Here is a 27,644-nt window from a genome sequence, read left to right as displayed (position 1 = left end):
TTGAGCTCTAAGAGGCTTTTGGGATCAACTAGCTTAGTTCACTCATTTCATGGATGAAGAAGTGGAGGTTCAAGTTGAACTCTGCCTGGGGCTCACAAAGAGCCCAGGGTGGGTGGATGCTCTGACCACGTCTCCATGTGGCCTGAGCCTAAGGAGTTCTCTTGCAAGTGAGCCAAGGGAAACCTCCCAACTGGAAAGCATTATTCTGTATTGTTAAGATCACCAGCTCGTGAGCAGATGCACAGCCTCATGCCTCCAACTGCACACCCACCACCATCACCTTAGCGTTCATTAGGAAATAAAACCCAGTGAGGCAGCCTGGGCCCCGCCTCAGTGTATCCCTGCCTTACCCCAACTCACCAACATGAAGAAGCGTTTTTGTTCTTCTTACTATTTTTATTTTGCACTATAAAAAGCAACAACATCAACAACCAGTAACATACTGCTTTTCTTCACATTCATATGGATTTTAGGAAATTATTGCCTTTTCCCCTGGAGAAATAACCTACAGACAAAAAAGAAGTAGTACCACATTGAGAAATCTGCAAATCCCAAAAGTCAACAGCTTGAAGACAACCCCAAGGGGCAGGGAAGAAAACAAGTGTCACCAGAGACCAGACAAGCACATGTAAGGACAGCAAGCTGGGGTGACAACCGTTTCAATGCCACTGACTCAGACAGTGGGTACCCTTTCTCTCCTGGCACCCAGTGCCACCACCTCAAAGGGGCGATTTGTTGGTCTATGGTCTAAAGAACTCTTTTCAAATGACGCCGGAGTTGCTTTGAGGAGAGGTGCAACGAGAAAGGTTCAAGTATGAGTAAGAATCATGCCAAAGTCCAAAGTCAGGGTAAAACCCACAGTGAAGAGGAAACCAGAAGTGTTACTGTCTCACTACTTCACCCAAATGACTCCACCTGACCCAAGACAGAGTCTCAAAACCATCTGAGGGTTCAAACGAGCATAGAGCATATACATCATGTCCCTAAAACCCTGTAGGGTTACTTTCCTGACTAGGTGGTGATCAGCTTATGCCCTGAAGCAACACAGACAGATACGGAGACTGCCAAAGTTAAAAAAATAAGGTGGAAATTGTGCTTCCTTCAAAATGAATTGGCTTTGCTACTGCCTTTTCTCCTGGTCCAGCAACTGCTTTCTCTCATGTTGCTGCAGGTATTTATTGCGTTATGCTTGAAATGAAAAGGCAAACTTTGAGGTGCAAAGACTGGGCAGTCCTGAGGGCAGGGGGTCTGGAAATACAGTAGTCAGCACGTGCTGTGCTCTCATAATGGCTTGGCCTTCCTTCAGTCCCAAGAACCTATCCCCGAGGTCAGTCTGAAGTTTGTTTGCAAACCTGGTGACCCTTCACTGTCCCACCAGGACAGCGGGACAGAGTGAGGTCTTCAGTATTGCACAGGTATGAAATGTCCACGAGTTAAAATACAAAATCACAGTTGTTCTTGGAGCTGGGCTGGTTTTCCCACTCTGGTCTTAGCAGGATGTGGCTGCGGCCATGGGGCTCTGGCTGAGCTCTGAGACCGTTGAGTGGGTGGGCAATGGTGCCAGCACCGAGGTAGGGAACGTGCAGTAGGAACCCTGCACGTCAGGGCTCAGTGTCTGTAAATGGGCTATGAACGAAGGGCCGGCTGCCTCCCCTTGGGAGGAGGGAGCCTGGGCGCTAGGCGCGCAAGGCAGGATCTCGGACTCATACTGCAGGAGCTGGCCCATGAAGCTGAAGTTGGGCGAGACCACACCCCTCCTCTGCTTGATGTAATCAAAGGCGTCCTTTAGGTGGAACTGCTTGGTCTTCATGAGGTAAGCCATGCAGATGGTGGGTGAGCGGGAGATCCCAGCCTCACAGTGAACCAGGACCTTGCCTCCCTTTTCCCTGACACAGTCTGGAAGAAAGAAAAGACAGTGGAAATGAGTTGGGATTGGAACTCAAAGGCAACTGGATTTAATTAAAGAATTAAAAAAAAAAGTGACCTAGTAATCAAATCATCATCCCTGCTCAACGTCTGTGGTCCCACACCAGGCTTTTGCCAGTCTTTAACCTCCACTGCTGAGGATAGACTTTAGGGTCCCACCATGATGTCTATCTCTGCGTAGGACCTTCACAATCCTTAGTTCTCCAGGATGCTTTCACAGGTTCTGCCACTGGAGGTGGTAGACCTGGAGTAACTCCTTCCTGGGGATGCCATCTTAACTCGGGTTCCATGGATGCGTTTCAAGAAGACTTTGGAAAATCTTTGAAGCTGCAGGCAAGTTTTCATTGCACATTCACATTTCCGAGAGGGTCCCAGGCTCAAAGACTGACTTGGAGAAGCAATTCCTGCCTCTCGGGGTCTGATTCTAATGGTGATGACCTAGCCCTCATCCTGGTTGAGGCCTTCCATCCTCCCCGGGATCCCTGTTTGGCTGTGCCAGGGCGGGATGCTTGGCTCAGCACCGAGGGTTCCCAACCAACCAAACATACAATAAATAGTGCACAGCCACTAATTATAGCCTTGGCTAAGTAACGCTTACTAGACGGAGGATATAAATGGCTTTGGCAAACTCCATCTTGCACAACAATGGGAGTCACTGCTATAAAGCTACCACCTTCAGTTAGCATTCATTAGCTCAATATGACAAAAGTGGGGTGCCCTCCTTTTCTGTTCTACTCCTCCCCCCAAAAGAGCTCCAACTGTTAAAAATGAGCAGGGGTAAAAGGTTAAACACATATACACATCAAATAAAAACCACAAAAAAGAGTCTTTCCAATTCCCTCTCTTGCTAGTGAGGAAACAATTACATCACAGGAAGTTAGATGTCCATGGCACTATGTAAGGCCACAGTATGCAAAAACATTTAAGATTTTGAAGGGCAAATAAAAAGTCAGCCCCCTTACCCACCTCCCTCCTCAAGTTCAAGAAATTTGCAAATGCATCTCTAAGATCTGAAAGATCCAGTTTCTGAGGAGTCAGGGAGGAACCTGGAGTCTCCCCAACAGAATGAAAATCCCAAAGGACGCCCCAGGGTTCCTCATTAGAAGTGCCCCAGTCTCTGATTCAAAAGAAAAAACAAAGTTCCTGTAAATTAGTTCAAAAGGGACTCCAAGTTCCTAGGATTATAGGGTCGTGACTCCAACCTTCTTTTGCTCCTCCACCAGCAAAAAGCTGGTAGTCTAGCTTTTAATTGGCCCAGAGCCAAATCCCAGAAAGCAAAGGGCCTACAGTGTGTTGCTTCTGGATCCCACTTCACCCCTGGGGGCTTGCCTTCTATGTGGCCCTCGGAAGCGGTCAATGCATGATTCGGCCTCAGTCCCTCCTTCCTTCAGGAGGGCAAGGAGTCTGGGGAAAAGCATCTCGTGTGCCTTCAGAATGCTGTGGGTTTGTGCGGTTGTGTATCCAGACACAATGCACACACAGGATGGGGAGGGAGGCTTCTGAGAAGTGATGGGGGCGGGTTTCATGACCTCACTGAGAAGCTATCTAGATAATTAAATAACAGGCTGAGAAGGGCAAGGCATTCCCAGGGACAGGGAGAACAAGTCAAGGGTTTCCCACCCTGACCCCATCATCTTGACTGTCTCTCAGAGACTCCAAAGGAACCATCGCAGCCCAGAGGCTCAGGGAACAGGGAGGCAGGCTCGGCCTTTTGCCTCTGGTGAGTTTCTCTGCAGGCTTCTGTGGAGTAGAGATTGTGTGTGCTGAGCAGAGGGCTCACCACGTGGTGGAAGGGGGGCCTTTAATGGCTCCCTGCACTAAGTAATCATTGCTGCACCCAGCACCGGCCTTTCTCCCTCCAACATCCCTCAGAGCACGAGGCAGGAAGATCACTGCTCAGCTTCAACAGCTATGCATGTTAAAGGGAAAGAAGGACTCTGGAAAGGGAGGCAAGCCCACAAGGATGGAGAGTGGTGGGTGCTTGCAAATCTGAGACACAAAAAAAGTCAGTCCAGCCCCCAAGGGAGATGGTTGAGGGAAACAGAGATGTCCAATGAAAGAACAATCCAGCCTGCTCGAGGAGTTGGAATCCCAAGGCCCAAAGCCCTTTCTAGGCAGAGGGACCAGAGGTTTCCAGGCCTACACGATGGAGTAAATGATAACTGCCTCACGGAACGTACAAAGGATGCAAAAAGATGCCAACTTCTCTGTGCATAAAGCACAGAGCTTGAGACGAGCGCTATCTTTAGTCCCAAATCAGCTGAAAATGCAAAACAATTGCCCCCAAAGCAGTTTGCCAAAAACCGTGGAAAGCTGCCAGGGCCCTGGGGGCTCAGTGCGTAAGGAGTGCTCTCTCAGTCCTTCTGTTTGTTTTCAAAAATATCCCAACCTACGTAGAAGCAGTTTGGGTGGTTCTTTCCCTCCCCTGCTTCCCTGGCATGGAGCATCACACACGGATGCACCCTGCTTCGCGCCCAGCCAGAAACACTAACAAGAGTGACAGAGTATTGCTATAAAATTGTAGTAATTCATTTATCTTGCAAATTAAAGCTCCTATTAATAGCAACTCAAATCCTCCCCTCTGTCATTTTGGTCAGTGCATCCAACCAGCCAAGTTGGCTCTACAACAAGATGCTTTTCTTCTCAGTGAAGGGAACCCCCATCAGTACATCAAAATCCAAGAACACGCTCCCCTAGGGGGCCCCCAAAACAACTGAGGGGGAATGGCTGCACCTACCAATGAAATCTATTGCTTCTTGAAAGTGGGAGCTGATGTTAGCCGCATGGCTGTCTTCCACGGGGATCCATTTGTAGTGTAGGTGGGTCGTGCAGGCCTCAGAGGTCCGTCGTGAGACATTCAGCAGAGCCGTGATGTGCAGGTTGGCGAGGAACTCGCACTTGGATGCATGGTAGGCACTTCCAAGGTACAGGAACGGAAGGATTTCGACTGGGCCGCCCTGGAAGGAGGGGCAAAGTAGGACAACCAGGAAATGTTGGATTAGCTAGCTCTTTGGGGAGAAGAAACAAAACAATGCTGACCTATTTGTTTTCAGGTGGGAGGTTCCCTTTCTGGTTTCCAGGTAGACAGCTCAGAGTCAGCGCAGTTCACCCAAGAGTGTGTGGGTGGAGCCTCCGTCCTGGTAAACTCTCTACCCTACATTACTGCCTTGTGACTCAGTGATAGCAAATCCCACACAGCTAAGATTTTCATTTTCTTATATATATTGAGTTGGTAGGAAATGCCGGCAGCCTTCCTATACTGACAAGGATGAGAAGAGGGTGGTGTGATGGAAGACTTGAGAGGCCCGTGCTGTAGTTCTAGCTGCCCTGAGAGTGCCAGAGTGAGCCCTTTAACCTTGGGGGCAGCCTCGGTTTCCTTCTAGATAAAATGGAAAATGGTTCAACAAGGTAAGCCCCCTCCTTTACAATCCTGACATTGTATATAATGTGTTTCATCAAACCTAGGACACTGTTGATCCTAAGATGCATTTGGAGCTCAGAGATGTTAAAATATGCTTCCCCCCGCCCCCCAAAAAGGTAAACTTCTCAGAAGTGAAAATGACCACTATCTATCCAAAATCCTCAGACAATGAAAAGCTGTTAGGCCATGAGCAGGGCCTGATCCTTTTTTTTTTTTTTTTTGGTTGTGCTGCTCTGCGTGGCATGCAGGCTGCAGGATCTTAGTTCCCCAACCAGGGATGAAACCCGTGCCCCCTGCAATGGAAGCGTGGAGTCTTAACCACTGGACTGCCAGGGAAGTCCCAGGCCTGATCTTCTCGTGGGGCTGAGTTTTGGTAAGAGACGCGGACATCTTCACCCTTTTGGGAGACCACCTATACCTGACGTTTCTAGTTAAGAAGGATCCCCAAAGAACCAGAGACCATCTACCCTGAGGAAAAGCTAAAAAGAACAGCTAGCTAGTCCGACTCTGGCAGTCTCAGCATTTCCAGGGTGGCAAGAAAAGCCATTGTTCCATACTTGGAACAATGGGAGCCCCTGGAGATTTAGAGGGAAAACACTGAGCTGGGGTGACAGTGGCTGTGTCTTTGGCAGTCTTTCCCATATCATCCATCCGCTTCCTGTGTTTCCATTTCCTGTCCTGGAACAAGAGTAGAATGGAAACTCTCTGCCAGACCCACAATAGGGAAAGGGGCACGGGACGAGGGCCAGGAGAAGGCAGTTCTCAAATTACCCCACATGGGTGTTTGCTTTTTCTTTCCTGAGAAGTCAGGTGTTTAAGGCAAAGGCCAGTTTGGCCACTTGAAAGAAAGTTATAGAGATTTTACAAAAGGTAGTAAGAGTAACCAGTATTTTTAACAGCTGGCCCCTGAGCTTAACACTTTAGGTGTACCTACATAGATCTCTCCCTCTCTTTAGAGCCTGGAAAATGCTGACACACCAGGCCTGGGATCCTACTCAATTTCTCCTGGAGCTTAGCCCAACACCCCTGAAACCATGTTTCTTTCCTTTTTTGAATCTTCTTTTTAGACTCAAGAGGAAGAAACCAAAGGCCTTCAGAAACCCCAAAGGTTAACACGACCTCACCCGGCTTCTCTCAAGGCAGAAGCGCTACTAAGAGTAGCACTAGGGGGTTCCCCAGATGAACCGTGGAAACACACCAGGGCCTCCCTGGTCCTTGCTTGGCCAAAGGTCTGCTGTGCTTTCACAACATCCTGCAAATTCTCGTTTCTCTTTCACTTTCTGAGAAAGGAGGGGGAAAACACCACCCAAACAAACAAACAAAAATAGAAATTCAGCTAAGCCGGATGCCCATGGCTTGAAAGCCCAGGGTTCATCATACACTGTAATTTTAATAAAAGAAAACAAACAAAATAATAACCCTGGCACCTCACCAAGCTAATAGGTTTCCATTCAAGGAAAAGCCACCTGGCTGTATTTGGAAGTTTATCCCCAGGGGCAGAGCTCTGCTCTTGGCAGGCAGCTGGCATCTTACGCAGTATCTAGAAATCTTCCTTCTTATGATTTGGGTATGTTCTTATTTTGTGCAAAGAGCTTTTTGTGCAAAAAGCTCCTCCTACCAAGTCAGATGCCTAGAATGGGAAGGTAGGTTTTGATCTCTGTTTTCTGCAGATTTGGGTCCTTGCTGGCTTTTTCCACATCCTCCTGCATTGTATAGGTAACCCCTGCCTGAGCCGTCCACTTTTTCTTCCTCTAATGAGTTGCCAGAAAGTACAGTTCTTTGAAGGGAAAAAACCCACATGTTTGTAGACACATGAAATCCTCTAGTGTGTCTTGATCTCTGGTTTCAGAATTTATGGAAATATAAGCATCAGAAACCCCTAGGGGAGGCTGCTTAGCCATCCAAATAGTAATTTCTCTACAACCCTCCTCCAATCTTCCTCCTTCAGTTAAAAATACCAAGACACGCCTTTACAGGTACTGGGTTGGTTTGCAGAAACTGCAGAGCATGAACAGTTACGAAGAAGATCAACACAGGAAGCCTGAAAGTCAGCTTTGAAACGTCTTCAGGGAAACCTAAACCAATATTTCAAAGCTTCTCTGCACCTCCCAGGCCAGCTAACAATAATGTATATTTCGCTTCCACTTTTTGCCAGAAGCCACCGTGTGTCCTGAAGCGCATTTGCTCTTGTCAGCTTATTTGCTGGAAGGAAGCCCATTTACCATTTAGAGAGCAACAGAGGCTCTCTAAAGCTAGAGGCCTCTGCCAACTCCCTGATCTGCAAAGGAACCAACCAAGGTTGCTGAGCAGGGAGTGGAAGAGCCAGGGTGCTGTGCAAGGAACAGAGCCAGGAGCCGGGACGGTACTTCCACACCGTGTATGTACCTGGTCGTAAGCTGGCCTGTAGCTGATGTTGAGCACTGACTTCCCACACTGACTGATGAGGGCTGTCTCGGTTTCAACCTTCTCTGGTGAAATGGGCTTTACGTCCACGCAACACTCAGGATATTCCGAGTGGAAAGTCTCATATCCCCCTAAAAGACAAAAAAAAAAGCAAGAAAGATGTAAGCATCGATTTTTCTCAGGCTGTCAGAAAATGCCCAGAATTGATCAATACCCTGAGTGTGGAATGGTAAAAAAATATTCAGCTACTATACATTTTGGTCATATTAAAAAATTGAGCCAAAACAAGTAATAGTTTTAGAATAGAAACGGGCTCCACAGACACACACACACATACATACACACCCTCTCTCTCTCCTAAAAAGCTATAATTCAGAAAGGCAATGATTAACTTTCTATGCCTATCAGAAGAAGCTTAAACTGTGAAAGGAAATATATCTGACATCTGGCAAATATTAACCAAATCCCTCCAGAAAACAAAAGCTATTTTCTCTCATTTATCTAAAATGCAGGTGTGATTATGCAGAATTTCATTAATTTGTGAATGAGACTCCTAAACTGGTCTGTTTCATCCCTAGTCCCTTAGCTCTAAACTGGATTATAGACAAAACCTCCTCTATTCATAAGGGAATGGGGGCTAACACGAGGTTTAAACTCAGGGCAATAAAACAGCCCTGCCCTTTCTCTTTGCCAAGGTGCTAAGAACACTGCTGACAATCCTCTCCATAGGTCCAATGTAATCAATCAAGTTAATTACCTTTCAAACCAGAGCAATGAGGCCTTCTGAACTTAATTCTTACCTCCTTAAGTAAAAACTCCTTCTTTCTCCTTGATGACCACCTACTCTCCCTTTATCTTATTACCCTCCCCTCCTGAACTTTCTCCCCAGCTACACACACACACACCCTCATACCTGGCAGGTATGATTCTATAAAAATCCTAACTATATTTAAACTTCTCCAAATGGTCAGATCACTTAAGGTAAAAACTACTCTCTGACCGAGTCACAGAAACTTGAGTAGCTAAGTTCTCAGGCCCACACACGAGGTAGGGAAGAACCAAATGAAACACTGGCCTCGAAGCCTCAGAATGCCAAATGCTGCTGCGTGCACAGGCCAGACTTGTGTGGGGAAACACTTTGCTTCCAATCCAAAGGGACCTAAGACACTTCCAAGAGCCTCCAGAAAACCTGCTTCTTTTTCTGGCCCAGAGAATTCACTTGGGGTCAAATCATCAATTTTTTTTTTTTGGTCCATGCTGCGCAGCTTGTGAGATCCTAGTTCCCAGCTTATGGGATCTTAGTTCCCTGACCAGGGATTGAACCTGGGCCCTGGCAGTGAAAGTGCTGCCAGGAATTAGGAATTCCCTAAACCACAAATTAAATAAGCATTCTGAGACCATGTATTTTTCCAGAAAGGCCCCCTTTTTTTTCTTCTATCTTTTGGTGTTGTAATAGCCCCACAGTGGAGCACATGGTGGTTTTTTAAACCCCTGCAGTAGGCAAATGGTTAATGGATTACACGGCAGTCTCCAGCTCTCTCCCAGAAGCTACAGCCAATTCCTAGAATGAGTCATCTAGCTATTACTGCTTCCTCTCAGCTTGCTGGAACTGCCCCCAACCCCATTTAGCACACCCAAATCTCCCCTGTGGTCACTTCAACAAATAGCCAATTGGGCCTTCCCAAATGAGCTTCTGGACCTCCACAATGACCACGTTCCCGGTCATGATGACAGGCCATGCCGGAGGGAGGCGGAGGTGGAAAGTTTGAAGGTGTCTGTGGCTTAGTTTTCCCTCCCTCCCCACCATTGCCCCCACCCCCTTCCCTCCCAGAAGGCAGAAAGAAACCACACTTACACTGACCCTCAGCTTCCTCCGAAGAGGTGTCCCTAGTTAGCAAATCACTTCCTGTGCCTGGGCCTCAACATTTTGAGTCCCAGGAGACAAACTGAGTGATAGGGGATGGGAATCTGAAGTAACAGTGGCCCAGGCCCTCTCAAACTTCAGAATGAAGCTTGGGAAAGAGAAGCCTTCAGACCACCCCATCTCTTGGCTTTAAACAGAGCACTTAAGAGTTGGCTGTTGGGCTTCCCTGGTGGCACAGTGGTTAAGAATCCGCCTGCCAATGCAGGGGACATGGGTTCGAGCCCTGGTATGGGAAGATCCCACATGCCCTGGAGCAACTAAGCCCGTGTGCCACAACGACTGAGCCTGCACTCTAGAGTTCATTGAGCCACAACTACTGAGCCTGCGTGCCACAACTACTGAAGCCCGTGTGCCTAGAGCCCGTGCTCTGCAATGAGAAGCCACCACAATGAGAAGCCCGTGCACCGTAATGAAGAGTAGCCCTCGCTCGCTGCAACTAGAAAGCCCGCGGGCAGCCATGAAGACCCAACGCAGCCAAAAATAAAATAAATTAAAATAATAATAATAATAAAAAGAGTTGGCTGTTAGGAGGACAGACAGGAGGTGTGGGTGTGGACTGGGTCCTGCCTGCCTGTTGACAAAATAAGGCAGGCAGACAAAGTCTCAGTGTAGTTGAGGGACAGATAAACAGGGTCCTGCCTCTTCCAGCTGGGGTCAGGAGTCCTATAGATGAGACGGTCTGTCTTTCACCCACTCCCATCAGAGGCGTGGAGAGACAGAACATTCCTCTCTGGTGCCTCACTTGAACTCCAAGAGCCGTGGCAATTCTTTTGGCAGCTTCACTCCTCTTCAGAGTGATTCTGTTTTTGATCACCACTGCATTACCAGGGGAGCTGAGCAGAGAAAGCACACGGACACTATATATAAATACGCACTGACAATGCCGTTCGGTCATCTCATTTTAGTGGGTTTTTTTGGGAGGGGTGGGCATTGAGGGAAGTGTAAAAGGCATTGCAGGACTTCCCTGGCAGTCCTGTGGTTAAGACTCCGTGCTTCCAGTGCAGGGGGCGTGGGTTTGATCCTTGGTTGGGGAACTTAGATTCCACGTGCTGCGTGGCCAAAAAAAAATGGTTTGCCCCACGATCTGGGATGCCACTAGATTAAAAACCTGAACTCTTATCTGGATGTGAGTTAGGTAAAGAAAAAATTTTCTTTGGCAACAACTTAAAGTTTAGTACTGTTATAAGGGTAAGTATTAAGCAATTTCTACTGAAATTTAAAACGGACATAACTTTCGACGTGGCAATTCTCATAATTTTACTGAAAGATAGTGCACATGCAAAAGCATTTGGACAAAGGTATACTCTCCCACACTGCTTCAAATACTAAGGCTGGAAGCAACCTACTTACTGGCTATCACCAGGGGATGGGTTTAAAAAGTGAATAGGACACGTATGCTCTGATATGGACAAATCTCTCAAGATCTAGTTAGATGAAAGAGGCAGGAACAGGAAATATACAAAATCATTCTATTTTTACTCATGGAAAATTAATTTATCTAAAGATGAACAAGAAATAGTTGACTGTTGTCTCTGGGGAGTAGAACTGAGTTCTAGGGTGTGCAGAAGATCCACTTTTCATTGTACAGCCTTTGTGCTGTATGTTACTTATACTAAAACATTTTTTTTAAACATTAATTTTTCTGAGATGTGAGTCTACAGAGCTGCCTACTTCCTGTGGCAATAACTTCCAAACTGCTAGCATGGCCCCCTGCAGAGGGGTGGGGAGCAGAGGTAGGACCCGGAAGGGTTTCCTGGACTGTATCTTTCGTGCTACTGGAGAGGCAGAAGCTTTTTCTGTACTCACTGCTAAGAAGCAGAGACAAAAAGCATATCAAAAAGAAATCAGGGACTATGTGTGAAAAACCTCTGCAGAGCTTGGAGGGCACTCTCCACCTCCTGGGGGCTGAGGCTGGGTAAAAGAGGAACGTCGTCATCTTCTGCATCTGTTGTTTCCCTAACAGGAATCAGCAGGGGACCGTCTGTAAGAGGTGCGAACACAGGTGGGAGCTGCCCGCGTGCCTCTGGAATCTCCTGGCCTGGAATGTGTAAAACTCCACAAGTCACACGGTTTTAAGACAGCGCTCTCACTCTCTCAGCTCACTGCACCTGAGCTCTGAACCACATCAGTGTTACATCTCCAGGTGTCCCCGTCAGAGTCGGCCGGCGCAGCCTAGGCTGAGTCCTCATATCTGCCCTATGCCTTCAATACATTTGAGGTTACAAAGGACTCAAATACAAGGCGGCAGCAGTTATAGGAAGTGACACAGAAATCAATATTCTGGAGTCTGAGAGTAAATCACCCACCCACCACCAACGTCATCTCCCCCAGCAGGTGGAATGGGCAGACTGGTGAAGCAGCTTCTGGGGATCTCAAACCAAATGCGACGCAATCCCCTTCACAGCCACCCTGTGGCACCTCTCATGTGTCCTGGCTCGCTGGCCAGCCTGCCTCCCACCCCTGGCAGACAGCGTTAGGCCCGCCGGGTTTGGCCCACGACCAGTACAGATGATCCCGGGGTGGGGAAGAGGAGGTGAAAAGGGTGTCAGCTCCAAACGGAGCGAGAGAAAGGCCTGGGAGGGAAGAAGGGGAAGCCAAGGAACAATAAAAAGCAATAAAATGAAATGGAAAGGAAGGGGAGGGGAGGAGAGGGACTCGCCAGGGTCAAAAAGGCAAGAGGGGTCGAAGAAGACACAGCCTAACATACGTTAATCGTGCAGGAGGGAGGAAAGGGGACACCGCGGCGCCACACTTCGGGGGTGAGGGTGTTGCGACCTGCTGATCCCTCCAGATCTGTCCATCAGGACGGCTCCAGAGCGCAGGCCCCAGCGAGAGCGGTGAAGCCGGCGCCAGGAAAGCCGGCCCGCGCCCAGCACTAGGCGACAGACCCCCAGCTGAGAAGCAGCGCCCCCGGCTGCGTAAGCAACCCCACCCCACCCACCCGGGCCGAAAGGCCGATCGTCAAGCGCTTTCGAGGAACTCGAGTGGGGAAGCTGTGAGCGCTGACACTGGCAGTGCCCTCCCTAGCGCACGTCAAGCCCCAAGGTGCAGACTCCCGCCAGCGGAGAACTGCTCGGGTTCTAGCGTCAAGGAAGGCGCCCGGCGCCAGCAGGGGACCCCAGAGCCCGGGGCCGTCCCGGCGCGTACGGTGACAGGGGACCGGCGTCCCCGACGCGCTCACCTTTGAGGAAGTAGACCCGCGGGCCGGCGGGCAGGCAGGCGAGCAGCGAGGTGAGCACAACGCGTGCGGCGCTCTCCTCGCGCAGCTTCTGCCAGTGGCGGCTGCCCTGGTCCAGCACGACCACGGCCGCCACGCCGCCGCCGCCCTCCTGCAGCAGCCGCGCGCGCGCCGCCTCGTCCGGCAGCACGTAGCGCGCCGACACCGCGCCTCCGCGGGCCCGCCGCAACACCACCGAGTTGAGGTTGACGTTGAGCGAGCCGCGCACGCTCGAGGCGGCGAAGGCCAGGTAGGGCCGGCAGTCGAGCACCACACAGCGCGCCGCAGCCTCCTTGCGGAGCATCTTGCGCAGCTGGCGCCCGTCGAGCGACGTGACCTTCATGCCGCCGCCGCCCAGCGGCCCCGCGCAGTGCGCCCCGCAGGTGCCCACAGCCAGGGTGCCCGCCGGCGAGGCCCGGGAGGGCGACCCGCGGGGCTGCGGCCGGCCGACCGAGCCCGGCGCCGGAGCGACCGCTCAACTCTTCTTTCCCGCCCTGCACGCTCGGCACCCGGCCCGGCCACTCGCCGCCCCAGAAGCCGGGGATTCCGCCGGCAGCTCAGCGTTTTATGTGAATGGGTGTACAGCCTGTGACGTGGCTGCCCATATAAGGCCGAATAAGGGTATTTCCCCGCCCCTTCGGGCTGTGGCCACGCCCCCGGGAGCCGGACGTGCTGGGCGGGCGCCGAGCGTTAGTCAGCCTGAGAAAGAGGAAGTGGCAGGCGACTTGCCGTGCTCTCTGTGGCGCTGCGTGGAGACACTCACTTGCGCATCACCGGGGACTGCTGGTGGGGTGTCAGGAACGCCACGAGGCCGAGGTGACCCACGCTGTGCGGGAAGAGGAGGAAGCGGGGGAGGCTGGCGTCGTGACATGGGTTTAGAGTTTCGTAGACGTAGGTTCAGAACCCACTGGGGGCCGGGCCAGGTACCGCGGTAGGCAGAGCTAGGGGCGCCCTCGGCCAGAGCCCCCAGATGGATCTGACGTAGATTTCGATCCTTACCCGCCTTTACGTGGGAAATGAGATGATAGCTGGAATTTGCTTCGAAGGCTGGGTTATCGACTCAAGATTGGGCTTGTGTTGGTATGGTTGAAGCTTGGTGACGGGTACCTGGAGGTTCATTATACTGTTTTCTCTACTTTTCTTTATATTTTGAAATTTTCCATAATAAAAGCACCTCAAAGTAAAAGTGGAGAGAGAAGAGCCAGCAACTAATCTCCCCAAATGGGTTCTGCCCTCAAAGGATTGATGGTCGTTTTCTTTGTCACACTCCCAGTAAAAATTAGAATAATTGTTTTTTGAGGAACCGTTTTCTGAGCCCCAGAAAAATCTGTCCTGAAATCAGCTGCAGCATCAACACGCACCGTTGATGGAGCTCAGCCCAGCCAACTGTACAGGTGGCTTCTGGATTTGGGGGATTATCTGTGGCTCAAGTATAATCCCAGGCTGTCTGCACCCGCCAGTCCCAGCAGCTTCAGGCTTCCCATCCCCAATCTTGGGGAACTGGACACGATTCACCCATTCAGCAAGTATTTACTGAGGGTCAGCTTTGTGCCCTGGTAGCTGCAGGGACATGCTTCTGCCCCCAAACTCAGGACGAACCATTTTATCGTGAGCCTGAGGCAGGAGGGGACTGCCTGATGGAAAACAGCCTGCCTCCACTAGGGTGGGGCTTGTTTACTACTGACAGAGGGGAGTGAGGTTTTTAGAAGGAAGCAGAAGTCCAATTCTGAAATCAAATGCAGTCAAACCAGACAACAGCCAGCTGTGGCCATTGCCTCTGGGTCTCAGATGCCTTCAGTCAGAGGCGCTGTCCTCAGCCTGCCAGTGGAATCCCAACGAAGATGTGATGCCGGGGGGGTTTTCTTTCTCTTTGGGATTATACCTGCCAGCCTTCCCTGCAATCTGCTCCTCCTCTAGTGTCACCGGAACCACCCAGCCTCAGACGTTTCAACCTACACCCACATGGCCAGGCTGTGTATTGGTTGCTGGACACCAAAGTGAGCAGTCCTCACTCTGCTCCAGCTGCCGCCAGCTAGGAGACGACGCTTGGTCCAGCCCACAGGCCTCTTTTTTTTTTTTTAATTAATTAGTTAATTAATTTGCTGCACCGTGGCGTGTGGGATCTTAGTTCCCCGACCAGGGGACCAGGGATCGAACCCCTGCAGTGGAGGCGTGGAGTCTTAATCACTTGACCACCAGGGAAGTCACCACAGGCCTAAGGTCCTGTAGTCAGTGTGGAAGAGCATCCACGGTGTGCGAGGTGGGGTAGGGATGTGGCCCTGGAGAAGGCCACCCAGCGCAGAGGAGAGCTGAGGTGAGCTTAATGAGAGAGAATCCAGGTGAGCCAGGCCATGGAGTGGGAGAGTGGAGGACATTCCAGGCCGAGAAAACTGCTTGCGGTAAAGGGAAAAAAACCAAGAACCCAGCAAGGTATGTGCTGGAGGTACATGGGAGACTAAGGCATTTCTGGCATTTCTTAGAAAGTTAAGCAGGCTCAGGTGACAGAGGGACTTGTGTGCCATTTAAGGCATTTGGATCTTATTGTTTGGCTGGAGCAGCCACCGATGACGGTGTTACTCAGTGACTTGGTCAGGTGAGCATTTGGGGACCTCACTGAGGTGGCACTGTGGAGGATGGATGTTTTATTTGCAAGTGGAGATGGGGTCCAGACCGGCGTCAGGGAGACAGATAGGCGGCTTTTGTGGGTAATCCAGGCCTGAGCTGATAAGGGCCTGCCGGAACTTGGCAGTGATAGCAGCAATTGAAGAGGCCACACAGATGGGAGAGACATTTAGGAAGTAAATTGCCGGAAGGGATGGGATGGCGGGAGAGAGGAGTAGAGGGTGACTGAGTAAATGGTGACACCTTTAGATAGGGACCCTACAGGAACAGGTCCGGGTGTGTAGCAGGAGAGGGGTCGGGGGTGAAGTTTAGACTTATTAATAAGTAGGAGTTGATCCTGGGCCACCCAAGGGGGTGGTGGAAAGGTGGCCTGGCAAACAGTGCAAGAAGGTCATCCATCAGTGGATTGCTCTGTCACTTCCCACCCCAACAGATCACTAAGTCCCTGGCTTCCAAAGACTCTGCCTTCCAGATCTCATTCCTAACCTGCCCTTTCTAGTCCCATGGCCAGGGCCAGCTTCCTGGGTGTGTGACCTGTGTAGCTGCACAAGGCCATCCTTAGAAGGGCATGATGCTTGGTTTGATGCTCTGCTGTCACTCTCTTGAAATTCTTGATAATTTTTGGACAAGGGACCCTGAATTTTCCTGTTGCACTGGGCCCCGCAAATTATGTATCCCATGCTAGCCATAGCTGTAGTTAAAGGGCCCCATTATCCCCTGCACTGGACCCTACAGTAGCATCCTGCCTCCCAATCGCCAAGCCCTCTCCTTTCTCTCTTGTCTTCTGCAACGTGATCTTTTTAAGCTTAGATCAGAGCACAGAGCCCACCTGCTCTGCTCGAAAACCCTCAGTGGCACCTATGCACTGTCTGATAAAATCCAAATTCATTAGTGGAACATCAAGGTCCTTGTTCTAGCCAGTTGGCCGTAACCCACCTCCAGCCTCATTTGTCTCCTTCCTTCCCCCTTCCCCCTCCCCCCAGCCCCAGGCTCCAGTCACACAAAACTACCTATTTCCTAAACTTGCCCAGTATTTTGCTGCCTCCACACTTTTCTACAGGACTTGAGCGCCTCCCCCATTCCTTTGTTAGGAATCCTTCCCTGCCTTCACACACCAGCTCCAGAGCTACTGTTGCACCTCCAAGAAGGCCCCCCTTAACCCCCCAGCCTGTTAATCAGCCTCCCTCCTGGGTGTTTTCACATTGTGCAGTTTCCCCTCCCCCAACAGAGTGTTATCTGTCCTGCCGTTAGTTTGAAGGCTCCCAGGCCATACTCAGGACTTATCCCACCATCTGTGACCCAGTCATAACACCCAGCACATGGTAGGAGCTCAGGCAATGTTGGTGGAATGGAATCCAGTGCTTGCTGAGGCTTGAAAGCAGCAGGCTTTTTAGGAGGCACCCAGGGGAAAAGTTGGCCACAGCATAAATCAGGGCCTTAGACCCTGGGTCAGGAGGCAAGATAGGAAGCTGTGGACGCACAGGCCCTAGGATCAGGAACTAGAATTCATAGGCCACAGGCCTAGGAGGAGGAGGAGTGTGTCTGAGACTGGAACTGTTTAAATAATCATGCCTTTCTCCACCCCGCCCCACCCCCTGCCCACTGCTTTGGAATGGGAGTGAGGGGGGTTCAAGGAAGAAAGCAGAATTTAAATTAACATGAGCGTATGAGGCAAGACCTTGTTCTATTTGTCATTCGCTCTCCCCTGCCAGTTCTACTCAGTCGGGTAAGGAGATTTTTATGTTTCTTGACCCTCCTTGACCGGTCATCTTAGTCCTCAGGTCCTGGTTCATCGCTGCGATCTGGTGTTCTTACCCTTTGAAGGGTCATAGTGCCCCTTTTTAAAAAGTGTGGGCCCGTTCCTTGGAAAAGTGCACGCACAGCTTTCAGCTTCCAATGTCAGGGAGTTTCACGGACCTGGGAACTCCTGTGATGGTCCCTGCTTCCTTCCTCTGCCTAAAAAGTGGGGCCAGGTGGCCTGTGGGGATGGATCAGAGGGTGCCCCAGAGTGCCACCCCGAAGCCAACCCAAGGGTCCTCTAGCAGCTCCAGCCCTCAGACGATGCATTTTGCCAGCTCTCTTCATTTGCTTGTTTTTCATCATGAAAGTAGCGCGCATGCTCGTTGTTTTTTTTAAGAGCACTACTTTCTTTGGTGTTAACATCCCCAATCAAGACTGCTGTTGGGTCTGGACCCAAGACTTGCTTCCCACCATCTTGGTCAAAGGAAAGAGCACTGGACTAGGAGTCAAAGATCTGGATTCCTGTCCAGCCCCTGCTGTGACCGGCTTCTGTTGTTTCCCTAATATTTGTAGAATGCTTTTTGTGTGTGTAGGTGTTTTTCTCCCCATGGCCCTCCCATCTCCCTTACCCCCAGGATCTTAGAGTGGAGTGAATACAATGTTCACTCAGGGGTACAGGCAGCACTTGCTGTGTGACTGTTGTGAATCACTCACCCTTTTGTTTTCCTGTCATGGTTTCCTCGTCTATAAAATAGGGACATTAGCGCCTATCTGCTGATGGTGAGTGACAGTGACATAATATACATAAAGCTATAGCCTGACACAGCGTAAGGTATTTGCATGGTTGTTGCTGCTATTGATAATATCCATCAGCAAAGCATTTACTCATTTACTCAGTCAAATCCTGATGCATACATTCAGTTTCCTCTTCTGTAAAATGGGAGTGAAAATAGGACTTAGCTCATAGGTTACTATCAGGATTCAGTGGGTTAATCCACGAAAGGTACTTAGAACAGTGCCTGGTGCATATTAAGAACTCAATAAACGTTAACTAGTTGAACAGACTGTAGTATTTTTTCCAGCCAAGAAAAGACTTTTCTAATGGCACAGGAAAAAAAAGACGGGGGTAGGCATGACAGGGAAGAAGGAGTTACTTGCTGTCTAATTCAGCTGTCAGTGAAAGAAAGAATTACTAGAAGCCTGTGAACTTGTTCTGAAGGCTTACTGAGTACAAAAGGATATTTAAAGAGTAAAAATCCCCAGACCCACTTACAGTAAACTAGGAAGGACAAGAAGCCATTCACACGATAATAAGTGCTAAGTTAGGTGGTTTTGATATTGAGACCTGAAGAAACTTTACAGAAGACAGATCAATAAAGCCTGGAGCATTAGAGCAGGCGAGTCTGGGAGAGGGGTTTAGCTTTGATAAATAACCCCTCCAGTTGTAAGAGCAAGGGCTTTGGAATGTGACGTTTAAGTCCCTGGTTTGCCGCTTACTACTGATTGTGTGACCTTGGACAAGTTACTTCACCTCTCTAAGCCACAGTTGTCTCATCTGAAAAAAAAACGGGGCAGGGGCGGGGAGAGATAATAATAGTACCTACCTCATAGGGCTGATGAGAAGATTAAATGAAGTACCTACAAAAAGCCCTTCTCTGCCTGCCTGGAGCATGGTGAGGGCTCCGTGTGAGCCAGTATTTTTCTTTATGAAAAGTCAGAGGCAGCACGGAAGCACAGAATCTTGGCAGTAAGGAATTGTAATTCTATTTTGAAATTTTCCAGGGAGGGAGCTTACTGCCTCATGAGGCATTTTTGAATGAGGCCAAAAAAGGAAACAAGCATATTCTGGGATTTTTATGAGATGGCAGGTATGTCCTGAGCCCTTCACTTAATCCTCACAACCTCCCTGTGATGTAAGCACTATTGCCCCCATCTTACAGTTGACCAAGGACAAAGAGCTGAAGCTGGCTTCCCTGTATTATTCACTCTTTGCTTCCACGTCTGGAGAAATACTGTCTAAACCTAGACCTTCTTTGAAATATTTGAAGATGGTCATCTTGTCCCTTTCCCACCTTATCTTTTCTAAGATAACAGTCCTTGTTCCTTACTATAACTGTTTTCTGAATTCCTAGAAGATTTTTGTTTATTTGCCAGAACTCTTTACTTGTGATCCCTGAATGAAATGGAGGTGCAGCAGAGAATGTCCATTTACTCAAAGTTCAAAGGTCTGACCAAAAAAGAGTGGCTGTTAAGGGCCCTGGACATGGTTAGAGTAAGGAAGATATGGAAGAGAGCAAACACTTGAAAGCAAAGATGCAGTTCTTCCCCTCCACTGGGGAGCCACAGACTATTTCTGAAGGATGCGAGGGGGATTTTTACCCCCCACTCCTAGCCTACCCTCTGCAGCATTTCAAGTCTGGCCTGGATGGGCATGGGGCATCCTTGAAAGCTACAGGAAGGTGTGGGAGGATGTTAGAAGGAGCAAGTTTGTGGTCCCTCCAGCTTCACCATAGAGATTCCTGCTAGAAAAATAAATGGCTGGTAAAACTTGGTCTTTTTTTTTAAAATAGGGAGTGTGTGCCCTTAAGTGAGCATCGTATTTGCTCCATACTAAGACTCTGGGGGCAATGAGGATGGGAAGGCCATGGGGAGAAAACCACCTATATGTGAAAAATCTACAGTCTCTGAGTAGAGATCTCTCTGGCTGCTGGTTTTCTCTCCCCACTTCCCCCCACCCCCGCTGTGTGGTGCCTGGAGCTGTTTCCCACACTCCAGTCTTTTACCACCTTCATGGACTTTGCAATATCTGAGTACCACCTCCTCTATCATTCCTGAAATTGATTTTTCGGAGACTCATTAAACAAACAAACAAAAAAACCAACCCATATTTTGTCTTAAACAGTAGTCTCTGAGGTTTAATAATCTAATTGTGTTTTTTTGTAGTAGAAATTAAAATATATGGCAATTCAAATAGGAGACTTTCATCTGTACTCCACCTACAGTCACTTCTCCTGCCACTGGGATGCCACTCTGTGCTTGGAGAAACAGTGACTGGGTTCTGGAGTAAAGGAGACAAGCGTCGGGCCCAGACTCTGGAAGTGGCCAGCAGTGCAGTCTTGTACAAATGGCTTAGACTCTTCCAAGGGACAGTTTCTTCTTAGTAAAGTTGGGATAATTAACAAGTTGTAAAGTAAAAACAAAATAATATACTTGAACGTACCTTGTAAAATGCTTGGGATATTCCTTTTATCAGTAACTTCCTTGCTCCTGGGGAAGGTGGGGTCTGGAATCCTACCTCCTCTGGCCTAGAACTAGTGGGAAAACATTCCTAAACCTCAAGACTTCAGAGCCAGGGCACTGCCCAAGGTTCCACCAGCCAGGGCTCCGCCCCTGACCTGCTGTGGGACACTGTGGGAGTCACTCTCCGGCTCCATGCTTCGTTTCCTGTCTTTAAAGTGGGAAGAGTTTTGGCGGTGCTTCTCAAACTTGATTGTGCCTAAGATCACCTGGAAGCCTGCTGAAATGCAGATTCTCCTCCTGGGGCTGGAGAGTCTGCATTTCCAACCAACTTCCAGGTGATACTGTTGCTGCTGGCCACAGACCACACTTGGACTAGCAAGGAGTTATTTTACTTAACTCCTAGAGGTGTTGAAAGGCTTAAATTAGACAATACATCCTAAACATTTAGCCCCGTGCTTCCTTCAGGAGCTTGTCCAATAGATGGTACCACTATTATCAGTATTATAGTGATTGGTGTATATGGGGGTAAGGGTGGGTTGAGAGGTAACCCCAGATAGAGCAGAGGTTGATGAGAATTCTTGTAACTGTGGGGTTTGGAAAGAGCAAGTCCTAGCTTTATAACCCATGCCATAGCTGTGTGAGTTTGGCCAGATCTCTTGACCTTTCTGAGCCTCAGTTTCCCCCTCTACAAAGGGGAGGGTGGTTGAATTAGATGGTGTCTACGGATTCTCTCAGCTTTAAATCCAAACTTGAGGCCAGTGATCTCTGCACCACCCCCACCACTAAAGGACACATAACAGGCCTGACCTTGGCCATAACCTTGAGCCACATCTGTTGCAGGGATGGGCCTGCTCAGAGCCCGCCTTGACTGCAGGGAGGATGAATAACTGGAGAGCCCAGTTTGGTGTCCTTGGTGTTCCTTGAGCTCTGAGTGACATCACTCCCGGAAGCCTCTGTTCCTTGGGCCTCATGCAAGGTTCTGCCTGCTAGAGGGGAGGATTTGCAGCCGGGATGGGAGCAGGCTTGCCACGAGTTCAGAAAATGGATGTAAAAGGAGGCATTTCAACATTCCATCCCACTGCTGCACTGCACTGGAGGCAAAGGTGATTCACGAGTAAACTCTTTGTAAGCATGATTCCAGCCTTTCCACATACCCCTCCAGACTCTGGTGTGGAGACCCAGGTGGCCAGAACCTGCAAGAAACTCGCCCGTCAGTGGAAGAAATAGGCATCCAGCAACCTAGTCCCCAAGCGAGAAGAACAGGCCTGCTGAGATGCTTGAGTCCCATGGCTGCAGGCACCCTGCCAGTGCAGCCCCTTTGTTAATCCACAAGTCTGTATTGAGCCCTCACCAGGAGCAAACATTTATTGAGCACCTGCTGCATACCTCTGGCTAAGCAAGTTCACCTGAATAACTGATTTAACCTCACTACATCCCAGTGAAGAGAGCCTGGTACAGAAGGGGGCATCCAGGTTCAGAGAGGTTAAATGACTTGTTCAGGGTCACACGGCAAGACATCCAACAAGGTTCACAGCCTGAGCAGAGCCCACCAGGTTGAGCTGACACCCTCCCTTCTCTCTCCTCTGTTATGAACTTGTATCAAAACCCCTGTCCTTCATGGTTACACTCGATTATTTATGTTTCCCTCTCCCTGCCCCGAGTGAGGAGCCAGCACCTAAGGTCCCTGCAGCCATAGTGCCTAGCCTGGACCACAGCTGACCTTAGGAAGACATCTTGCCCAATGGGAACTCGAATCCTAGCACTTGCTCACTCCAGGGCTGAGAGGTGAAGGAAGAAGAGCCCAGGGCTTCATTCCTGACCTCAGGAGCTTACTGTCTGGGTGTTATGGACTCAGATCTGAATCTCGAAAGGGAAGGAGTGTCCATGAGTCAGGCTGGACTTGGTTATAGATTCAAGGGGCTGGGAAACCCAGAGGAAGGGGAGATGGTCGAGGGCCCAGCAGTCAGGGTGGGCCAGGGAGAGGTATAAGAACTGAAAGCAGGGAGGATTAACATGGGCAGAGGGGAGAAGCTCGGCCACTGAAGGAGGCAAGGGAGGTGGCGGCAGCCAGGCGTCCTCTCCGGGGAGCAGAAGGCCATCCTGGTGGGGGGCAGGGAGGCTCTGGGGATGGTAAGGAGGTGGGGGAGTTTAGGTCTAGGAAATAAGGCCCAATTTGTGCAATCAGGCCTTGTGCAGATGAAGGCTGAAAATGGTGATTTCCCTTTGGCCTAGTAATTCCACTTCTGGGAAATGATCTTAAGGAAAATCTTCAAAACATGGGGGACGTAAAGCTCTACTCACAATAGTGTTCATCGCAGAGCTATTTATACGAAGGTAAAAATGGAAGCAGCCAAAACATTTCTCATAAGAGAATGGTGAAGAAATCGGTACATTCAGCAGCCATCACGTGTGACGTTTTCAAAGATTCTGAATAATGTTCAAAATCAATTATGTTAAAATATTGAGGGAAATGGCAGGTTACAAATAACAATGACAGCTGCATTTATTGAGTGCTGTTTGCTAGGCACTCAGTGCTTTACATATTTGGCCTCATTTAATCAATACAACCATCCCAAGAAGGTGGAATGACTTCCACAGAACAGATTCGCACGCAGAGTGAGGCTCTCCCAGGTAGGGGTGGAAGAGTTGGGATTTGAGCTCTGGTCACACTCCAGTGTGTGCTGACCACCACCTGATGTAACGTGACCACTTCTAGCCAGGAGACCTGAGAGAAATATATCAAATATTAACAAGGGTTCTTTTTTCAGGGTGGGAGGTCTGTGCGGGAGGGTGTGATCCCCCCTACTTTTCTGTATTTTCCAAATTTTTCCTTATGAAGTTGTGATACTCTTTTTGTATATTTTCCATATTTTCAGTTATGTATTCTGCTTATCATTCTGCAACTTCGTTTTTTCCATTTACTAGTAAGTCTCAGTGCTCTTATCTTCCAGATGCCCTTTATTCTTTTGTGGGGGGGCCTCAGAGCATTCCATGGTACGGATTTGGCATAATTTATTTATCTGGATCTCCTATGGAAGGACATCCTAGTCTACACCTCTTTGGGCAGAGCGTTTTGTTTGCTTTTAACAGAAAAGAATAAACTGGGGGGAGAAGTACTTCTAGGTGGCTATACGTGTGGCTTTGGCAGATTGGGGTGGAGGGATTTAATTAGGGGCTCCAGATTCAAGGATGGTCCCTGTTGGTAAAAATGGCCAGCTGGAGTGAGTGGGTCTATTTGAAGGATGAGTTTCTGGTGTCTTAGGTTTCCAGTAATAACATCCCCACACCCCATACTCCCCCTCGGGGCAGCTCTATCAGCTGACCCCCCTTGGCAGGTGTAGGACTTTTCTCTTTGGAGGAAGTTATAGATTAGGATCCCTCCTGCCCTGGCTTCATATTGACACACGGCTTAATTTTGTTTTGCTGTGGGCAAATCCTCTTCAGGAAGTCAGTTACTCCAATGCCTCTGGGCTACCAGGATGCAGAACTGACTCTACTCCATTCAGTTCTACCAACTTCCCTGGAGGTCTTTTATAACAAATAGAGTCTGAAAAACCCGGAACCTCAGTCAGTTCCTTACACCTGCTGTGTGGCCTGCAGCCAACTTTGTTAGGGCCCTGGGCTGTGTGCTTCATTTATATGGAAGAAGGGGCCAGAGTTAGGAGATTTCAATCATCTCCAACCTTCTGCTGCGATTCTTTGAGGCCTTAGTGAGAAAGACACAACACTGCCTCTTACTCGCTGTGCGATCCTGGGTAGGTTATTAACTTCTCTGAGTATCAGTTTCTCTTTTTTTATTTATTTTTTATTTTTTGCTGTACGCGGGCCTCTCACTGTCGTGGCCTCTCCCGTTGCGGAGCACAGGCTCTGGACGCGCAGGCTCAGCGGCCATGGCTCACGGGCCCAGCCGCTCCCCGGCATGTGGGATCTTCCCGGACCGGGGCACGAACCCGTGTCCCCTGCATCGGCAGGCGGACTCTCAACCACTGCGCCACCAGGGAAGCCCTAGTTTCTCATTTGTAAAGTGGGGGCAGTGAAATACCTGGTAGGGTTTTGCAGATTAAATGAACTACTGCCAGGAGTTTGGTGGCTAGCACAGTAGCTATGCCTGGAAGCTGAGTGATGAGTTATGGGCGTAATACTTAAGGATCCTTAGAATGGAAGCCCCTCGGCTCCCTTGAGCCCAGTCCAAGAGGTTACCTGGGGCTGCCCAGGACAGCTTGGCTTTGAGATCCTCTGATACAGGCAGGGAAGCCTATTCATTTCTCAGCCAACAGGATGGTACCCTGAACTACCTAAGCTAAAAAACAAGAACAACAACAAACAAGCCCCCCTTTCTAAAGGCAGCTCCTAAGCCTGTAAGAGTCCAAACTCGCTCAGCTGCGATCTGGCCAGCATGTTATGTACCTCCTCTTGCTTCATCCATAGATTTGTCTTCATCACATCACTTCATCCTTAGCCTCGGCAGCCAGAACATCAACCTACAGCTTCGAAGAGGGGAGGCATCACTTATTGAAGTTCAAAGATCTGGTCCAAAATGTATTATTAGAGAGTGAAAAAACTAAGTGAAACAAAAGGTCTGGAACTACTATTGTAGGAAAAGAAAAAACCCACTTAACTAGATGGGTATGTGTTTTTATAGACATATAGACCTTCTTATTCTTACCTATATTCTGCTGGTATAAGAAATTCCCTAGTATAAAAGCATTATCAGCTAACAGCAGCCTCTTTGGGGGATTGAGGGGAGCGCCCCCTGTTTACTTCCTTTTTAAAAAAATTTATTTTAAAAAGATTTTTGGCTGTGCCACACGGGATCTTAGTTCCCTGACCAGGGATCGAACCCATGCCCCCTGCCCTGGAAGCACAGAGTCTTAACCACTGGACCACCAGGGAATCCCCCTGTTTACTTTCTTTATTGTTTGACTTTCTGATAATGAGCACACCTTTTTTTTTTCTTTTTTTTGCAGTACGCGGGCCTCTCACTGTTGTGGCCTCTCCCGTTGTGGAGCACAGGCTCCGGACGCGCAGGCTCAGCGGCCATGGCTCACAGGCCCAGCCGCTCCGCGGCATGTGGGATCTTCCCGGACCGGGGCACGAACCCGCGTTCCCTGCATCAGCAGGGAACTGTGCCACCAGGGAAGCCCTGAGCACACCTTCTGAGAGAGGCAGTCATTGTGGCTGTTAGGAATGAGAGGTATGTTGGAGTCAGACCACCTTGTTTGCCTTCAAACTAAGATATGTGTCTCTGGATCAGACACTGAAGCTCTTGCAGCCCATCTGTGAAGTGGGATGACAGTAATAACACAACTGACCTCATGGGGTTGTTTAGAGGGTTAAACAAGGAGATGCATATGCTTAGCACAATGCCTGGCACTCAGTAAACACTCTGTGAAGTTCAGCTGTTATTATTACTTGTATAACTAAAAATAACATGTATGTAAATATTTCTTTGTTTATATATGTAAACATAGGACAGGGGTATCTTGAGGCTGCACATGCCTTCCTGTGATACACTCAGCCCCATAAAAAGGAATGTGAGAGAGGAAGACAGAAAAGGGAATGACTGCCTGTTAATTAGCCAGCTCTGAAAGCCCCTGCCCCATGCGATGTTCTCTATTCTCACAAGAGGGTCAATTAAAGAAAACACTGGCGTGGGAGAGGGGAAAAGTTTTAAAGGCCCAGAATAGAGGCCACCCGACCCCCAACACTGCCCCAAGGATTAGCTAGTGACAAGGCTGGAGAAGGGACACAGGTTTGTACTGTCTCTTGAACTGGGAGCTTCTGGGGCAGGAAGGAATTAGAGCTGTCCAACTCATTCGCTCATTCAATGAATATTTATTGAGGGCCTGTGGTGTGCCAGCCAGCAGTTCTAACCCCAAGGATACAGCGTGGACAAAGAAGACCAAAACAGAACAAAACAGCCAATAAACAAGCAAAAGCTTATAATCAGAGAGCTTACATTCTAATGGAGGTAGATAGACACTAAACACAATGAGTGAGACTAGCGGCCTGTGGAATAGTCATAAATGCCACGGAGAAAAATTAAACAAGGAACGGTTTAGGGGTCACAGGGATAGGTTGCAAAGGAGCTCAGGAGGTAGAATTATGGAGGGGCCCCAAGCAGAAGGCAGAGTGAGCTGGTGTTCCCCGCAGCTCAAGTCTCTGTAGATTTCTGAACCGCATCCTTATTCAGAAGGTCTCCTTGAGTCCCAGCCCTCAGAGATCCACAAACCAGGTGTGTCTCTGACTGCACATGGAAGGCCCCAGCTCTGGGAAACTGAAGGCGGGGTTAAGGCACTCAGCTTCCATGAGAAAGTCATCCAAACACTGCTTTGAAAGACAAAAACCAGGGGAGTCTGTCCCGAGCGTGGCTCCGCTGAAGCAATGGTTCTTGGCCTTGAGTGGCCTGACGTCACTGGGTGGGGAGGCGGGGTTGTTAAACTTCCGATTTCTGGATCCTGCCACAGACCCTTTGCCTCACGGGTCTCTTGGGGTGGCCTGCCGGGCACCCCACCGGGAGAAACACAGGTTGGTGGATTATATATGACCCAGACATTCATCTCTAGGTACACTAACCTGCCCTCTCACCCCTGGAATCTCAAAAACACTAAGAGATTCCCGCCCAGTGAACAACCTACTTATTTTAATAATAATGGCTGCCTTTTACTGAGCATTTAAACTGTGCGCAGGGCTCTCTGCTGAGCACTTCAGATTTATTATCTTCCTTTAAGCCTCACAACAACCTGGTGAAGGAGGTAAAATCCTCATAAGGAAGCTGAGGCACAGCGGTCAGTGGCAGAAGTGGGACGCAGACCTAGGCTTGCCTGACCCCAAACTAAGTTCCGAAGCCGTTCCCTGCACTGCATCCCTCCAGTGCTCTGCTGGGCACTTCTGGTACTCCTCTCCACAGCTGGATTGCAAACGGCTTGGAGCCAAAGTTGGCTCTTAGGCTGTTTATATTCCTCAGACAGAATTTTCTTGAATTAACCACACTTGCCTTCTCAGAAAGAGCTAAGAGAGCGTTCGCTTTCTCCCCAGCTCTCGGACCCCCAGCCCCTGAAATCGCATCTCTTCCTCCTCCTTCCTAAGTGGACGGAGCCAGCCCTCGCTGAGCTCCTGGGACTCTACTCACTCTGCTTGGACATTTACCA

The 27,644-nt window shown here is 49.3% G+C and overlaps 1 protein-coding gene across 1 annotated transcript; it reads right to left on the bottom strand.

Moving 5' to 3' along the window:
- Window positions 1–376: 376 nt before the first annotated feature.
- DUSP5 (dual specificity phosphatase 5) lies at window positions 377–13,430 on the bottom strand. Its single transcript, XM_029201129.1, has 4 exons — window positions 12,856–13,430; window positions 7,733–7,881; window positions 4,664–4,883; window positions 377–1,896 (listed from the first exon to the last, which is right to left on the bottom strand). Exons 1-4 carry the CDS (start codon window positions 13,232–13,234, stop codon window positions 1,490–1,492), a joined length of 1,155 nt encoding a protein of 384 aa, XP_029056962.1. The 5' UTR covers window positions 13,235–13,430; the 3' UTR covers window positions 377–1,489.
- Between the last annotated feature and the right edge of the window lie 14,214 nt (window positions 13,431–27,644).

Source organism: Monodon monoceros, unplaced genomic scaffold (assembly GCF_005190385.1).
Source record: "Monodon monoceros isolate NGI ecotype Baffin Bay Population unplaced genomic scaffold, NGI_Narwhal_1 Super_Scaffold_4, whole genome shotgun sequence".
In the NCBI taxonomy this organism is placed as follows: domain Eukaryota; kingdom Metazoa; phylum Chordata; class Mammalia; order Artiodactyla; family Monodontidae; genus Monodon; species Monodon monoceros.
This window is presented reverse-complemented; position numbering and strand designations above follow the sequence as displayed.

Coding starts and splice junctions, on each gene's coding strand:
- DUSP5 (XM_029201129.1), bottom strand. CDS start 13,234: ATGAAGGTCACGTCGCTCGACGGGCGCCAGCTGCGCAAGATGCTCCGC. Junction 7,882..12,855: donor GCGGGTCTACTTCCTCAAAG/GTGAGCGCGTCG, acceptor TTTGTCTTTTAG/GGGGATATGAGACTTTCCAC. Junction 1,897..4,663: donor AGAAGCAATAGATTTCATTG/GTAGGTGCAGCC, acceptor TCTTTCTTCCAG/ACTGTGTCAGGGAAAAGGGA.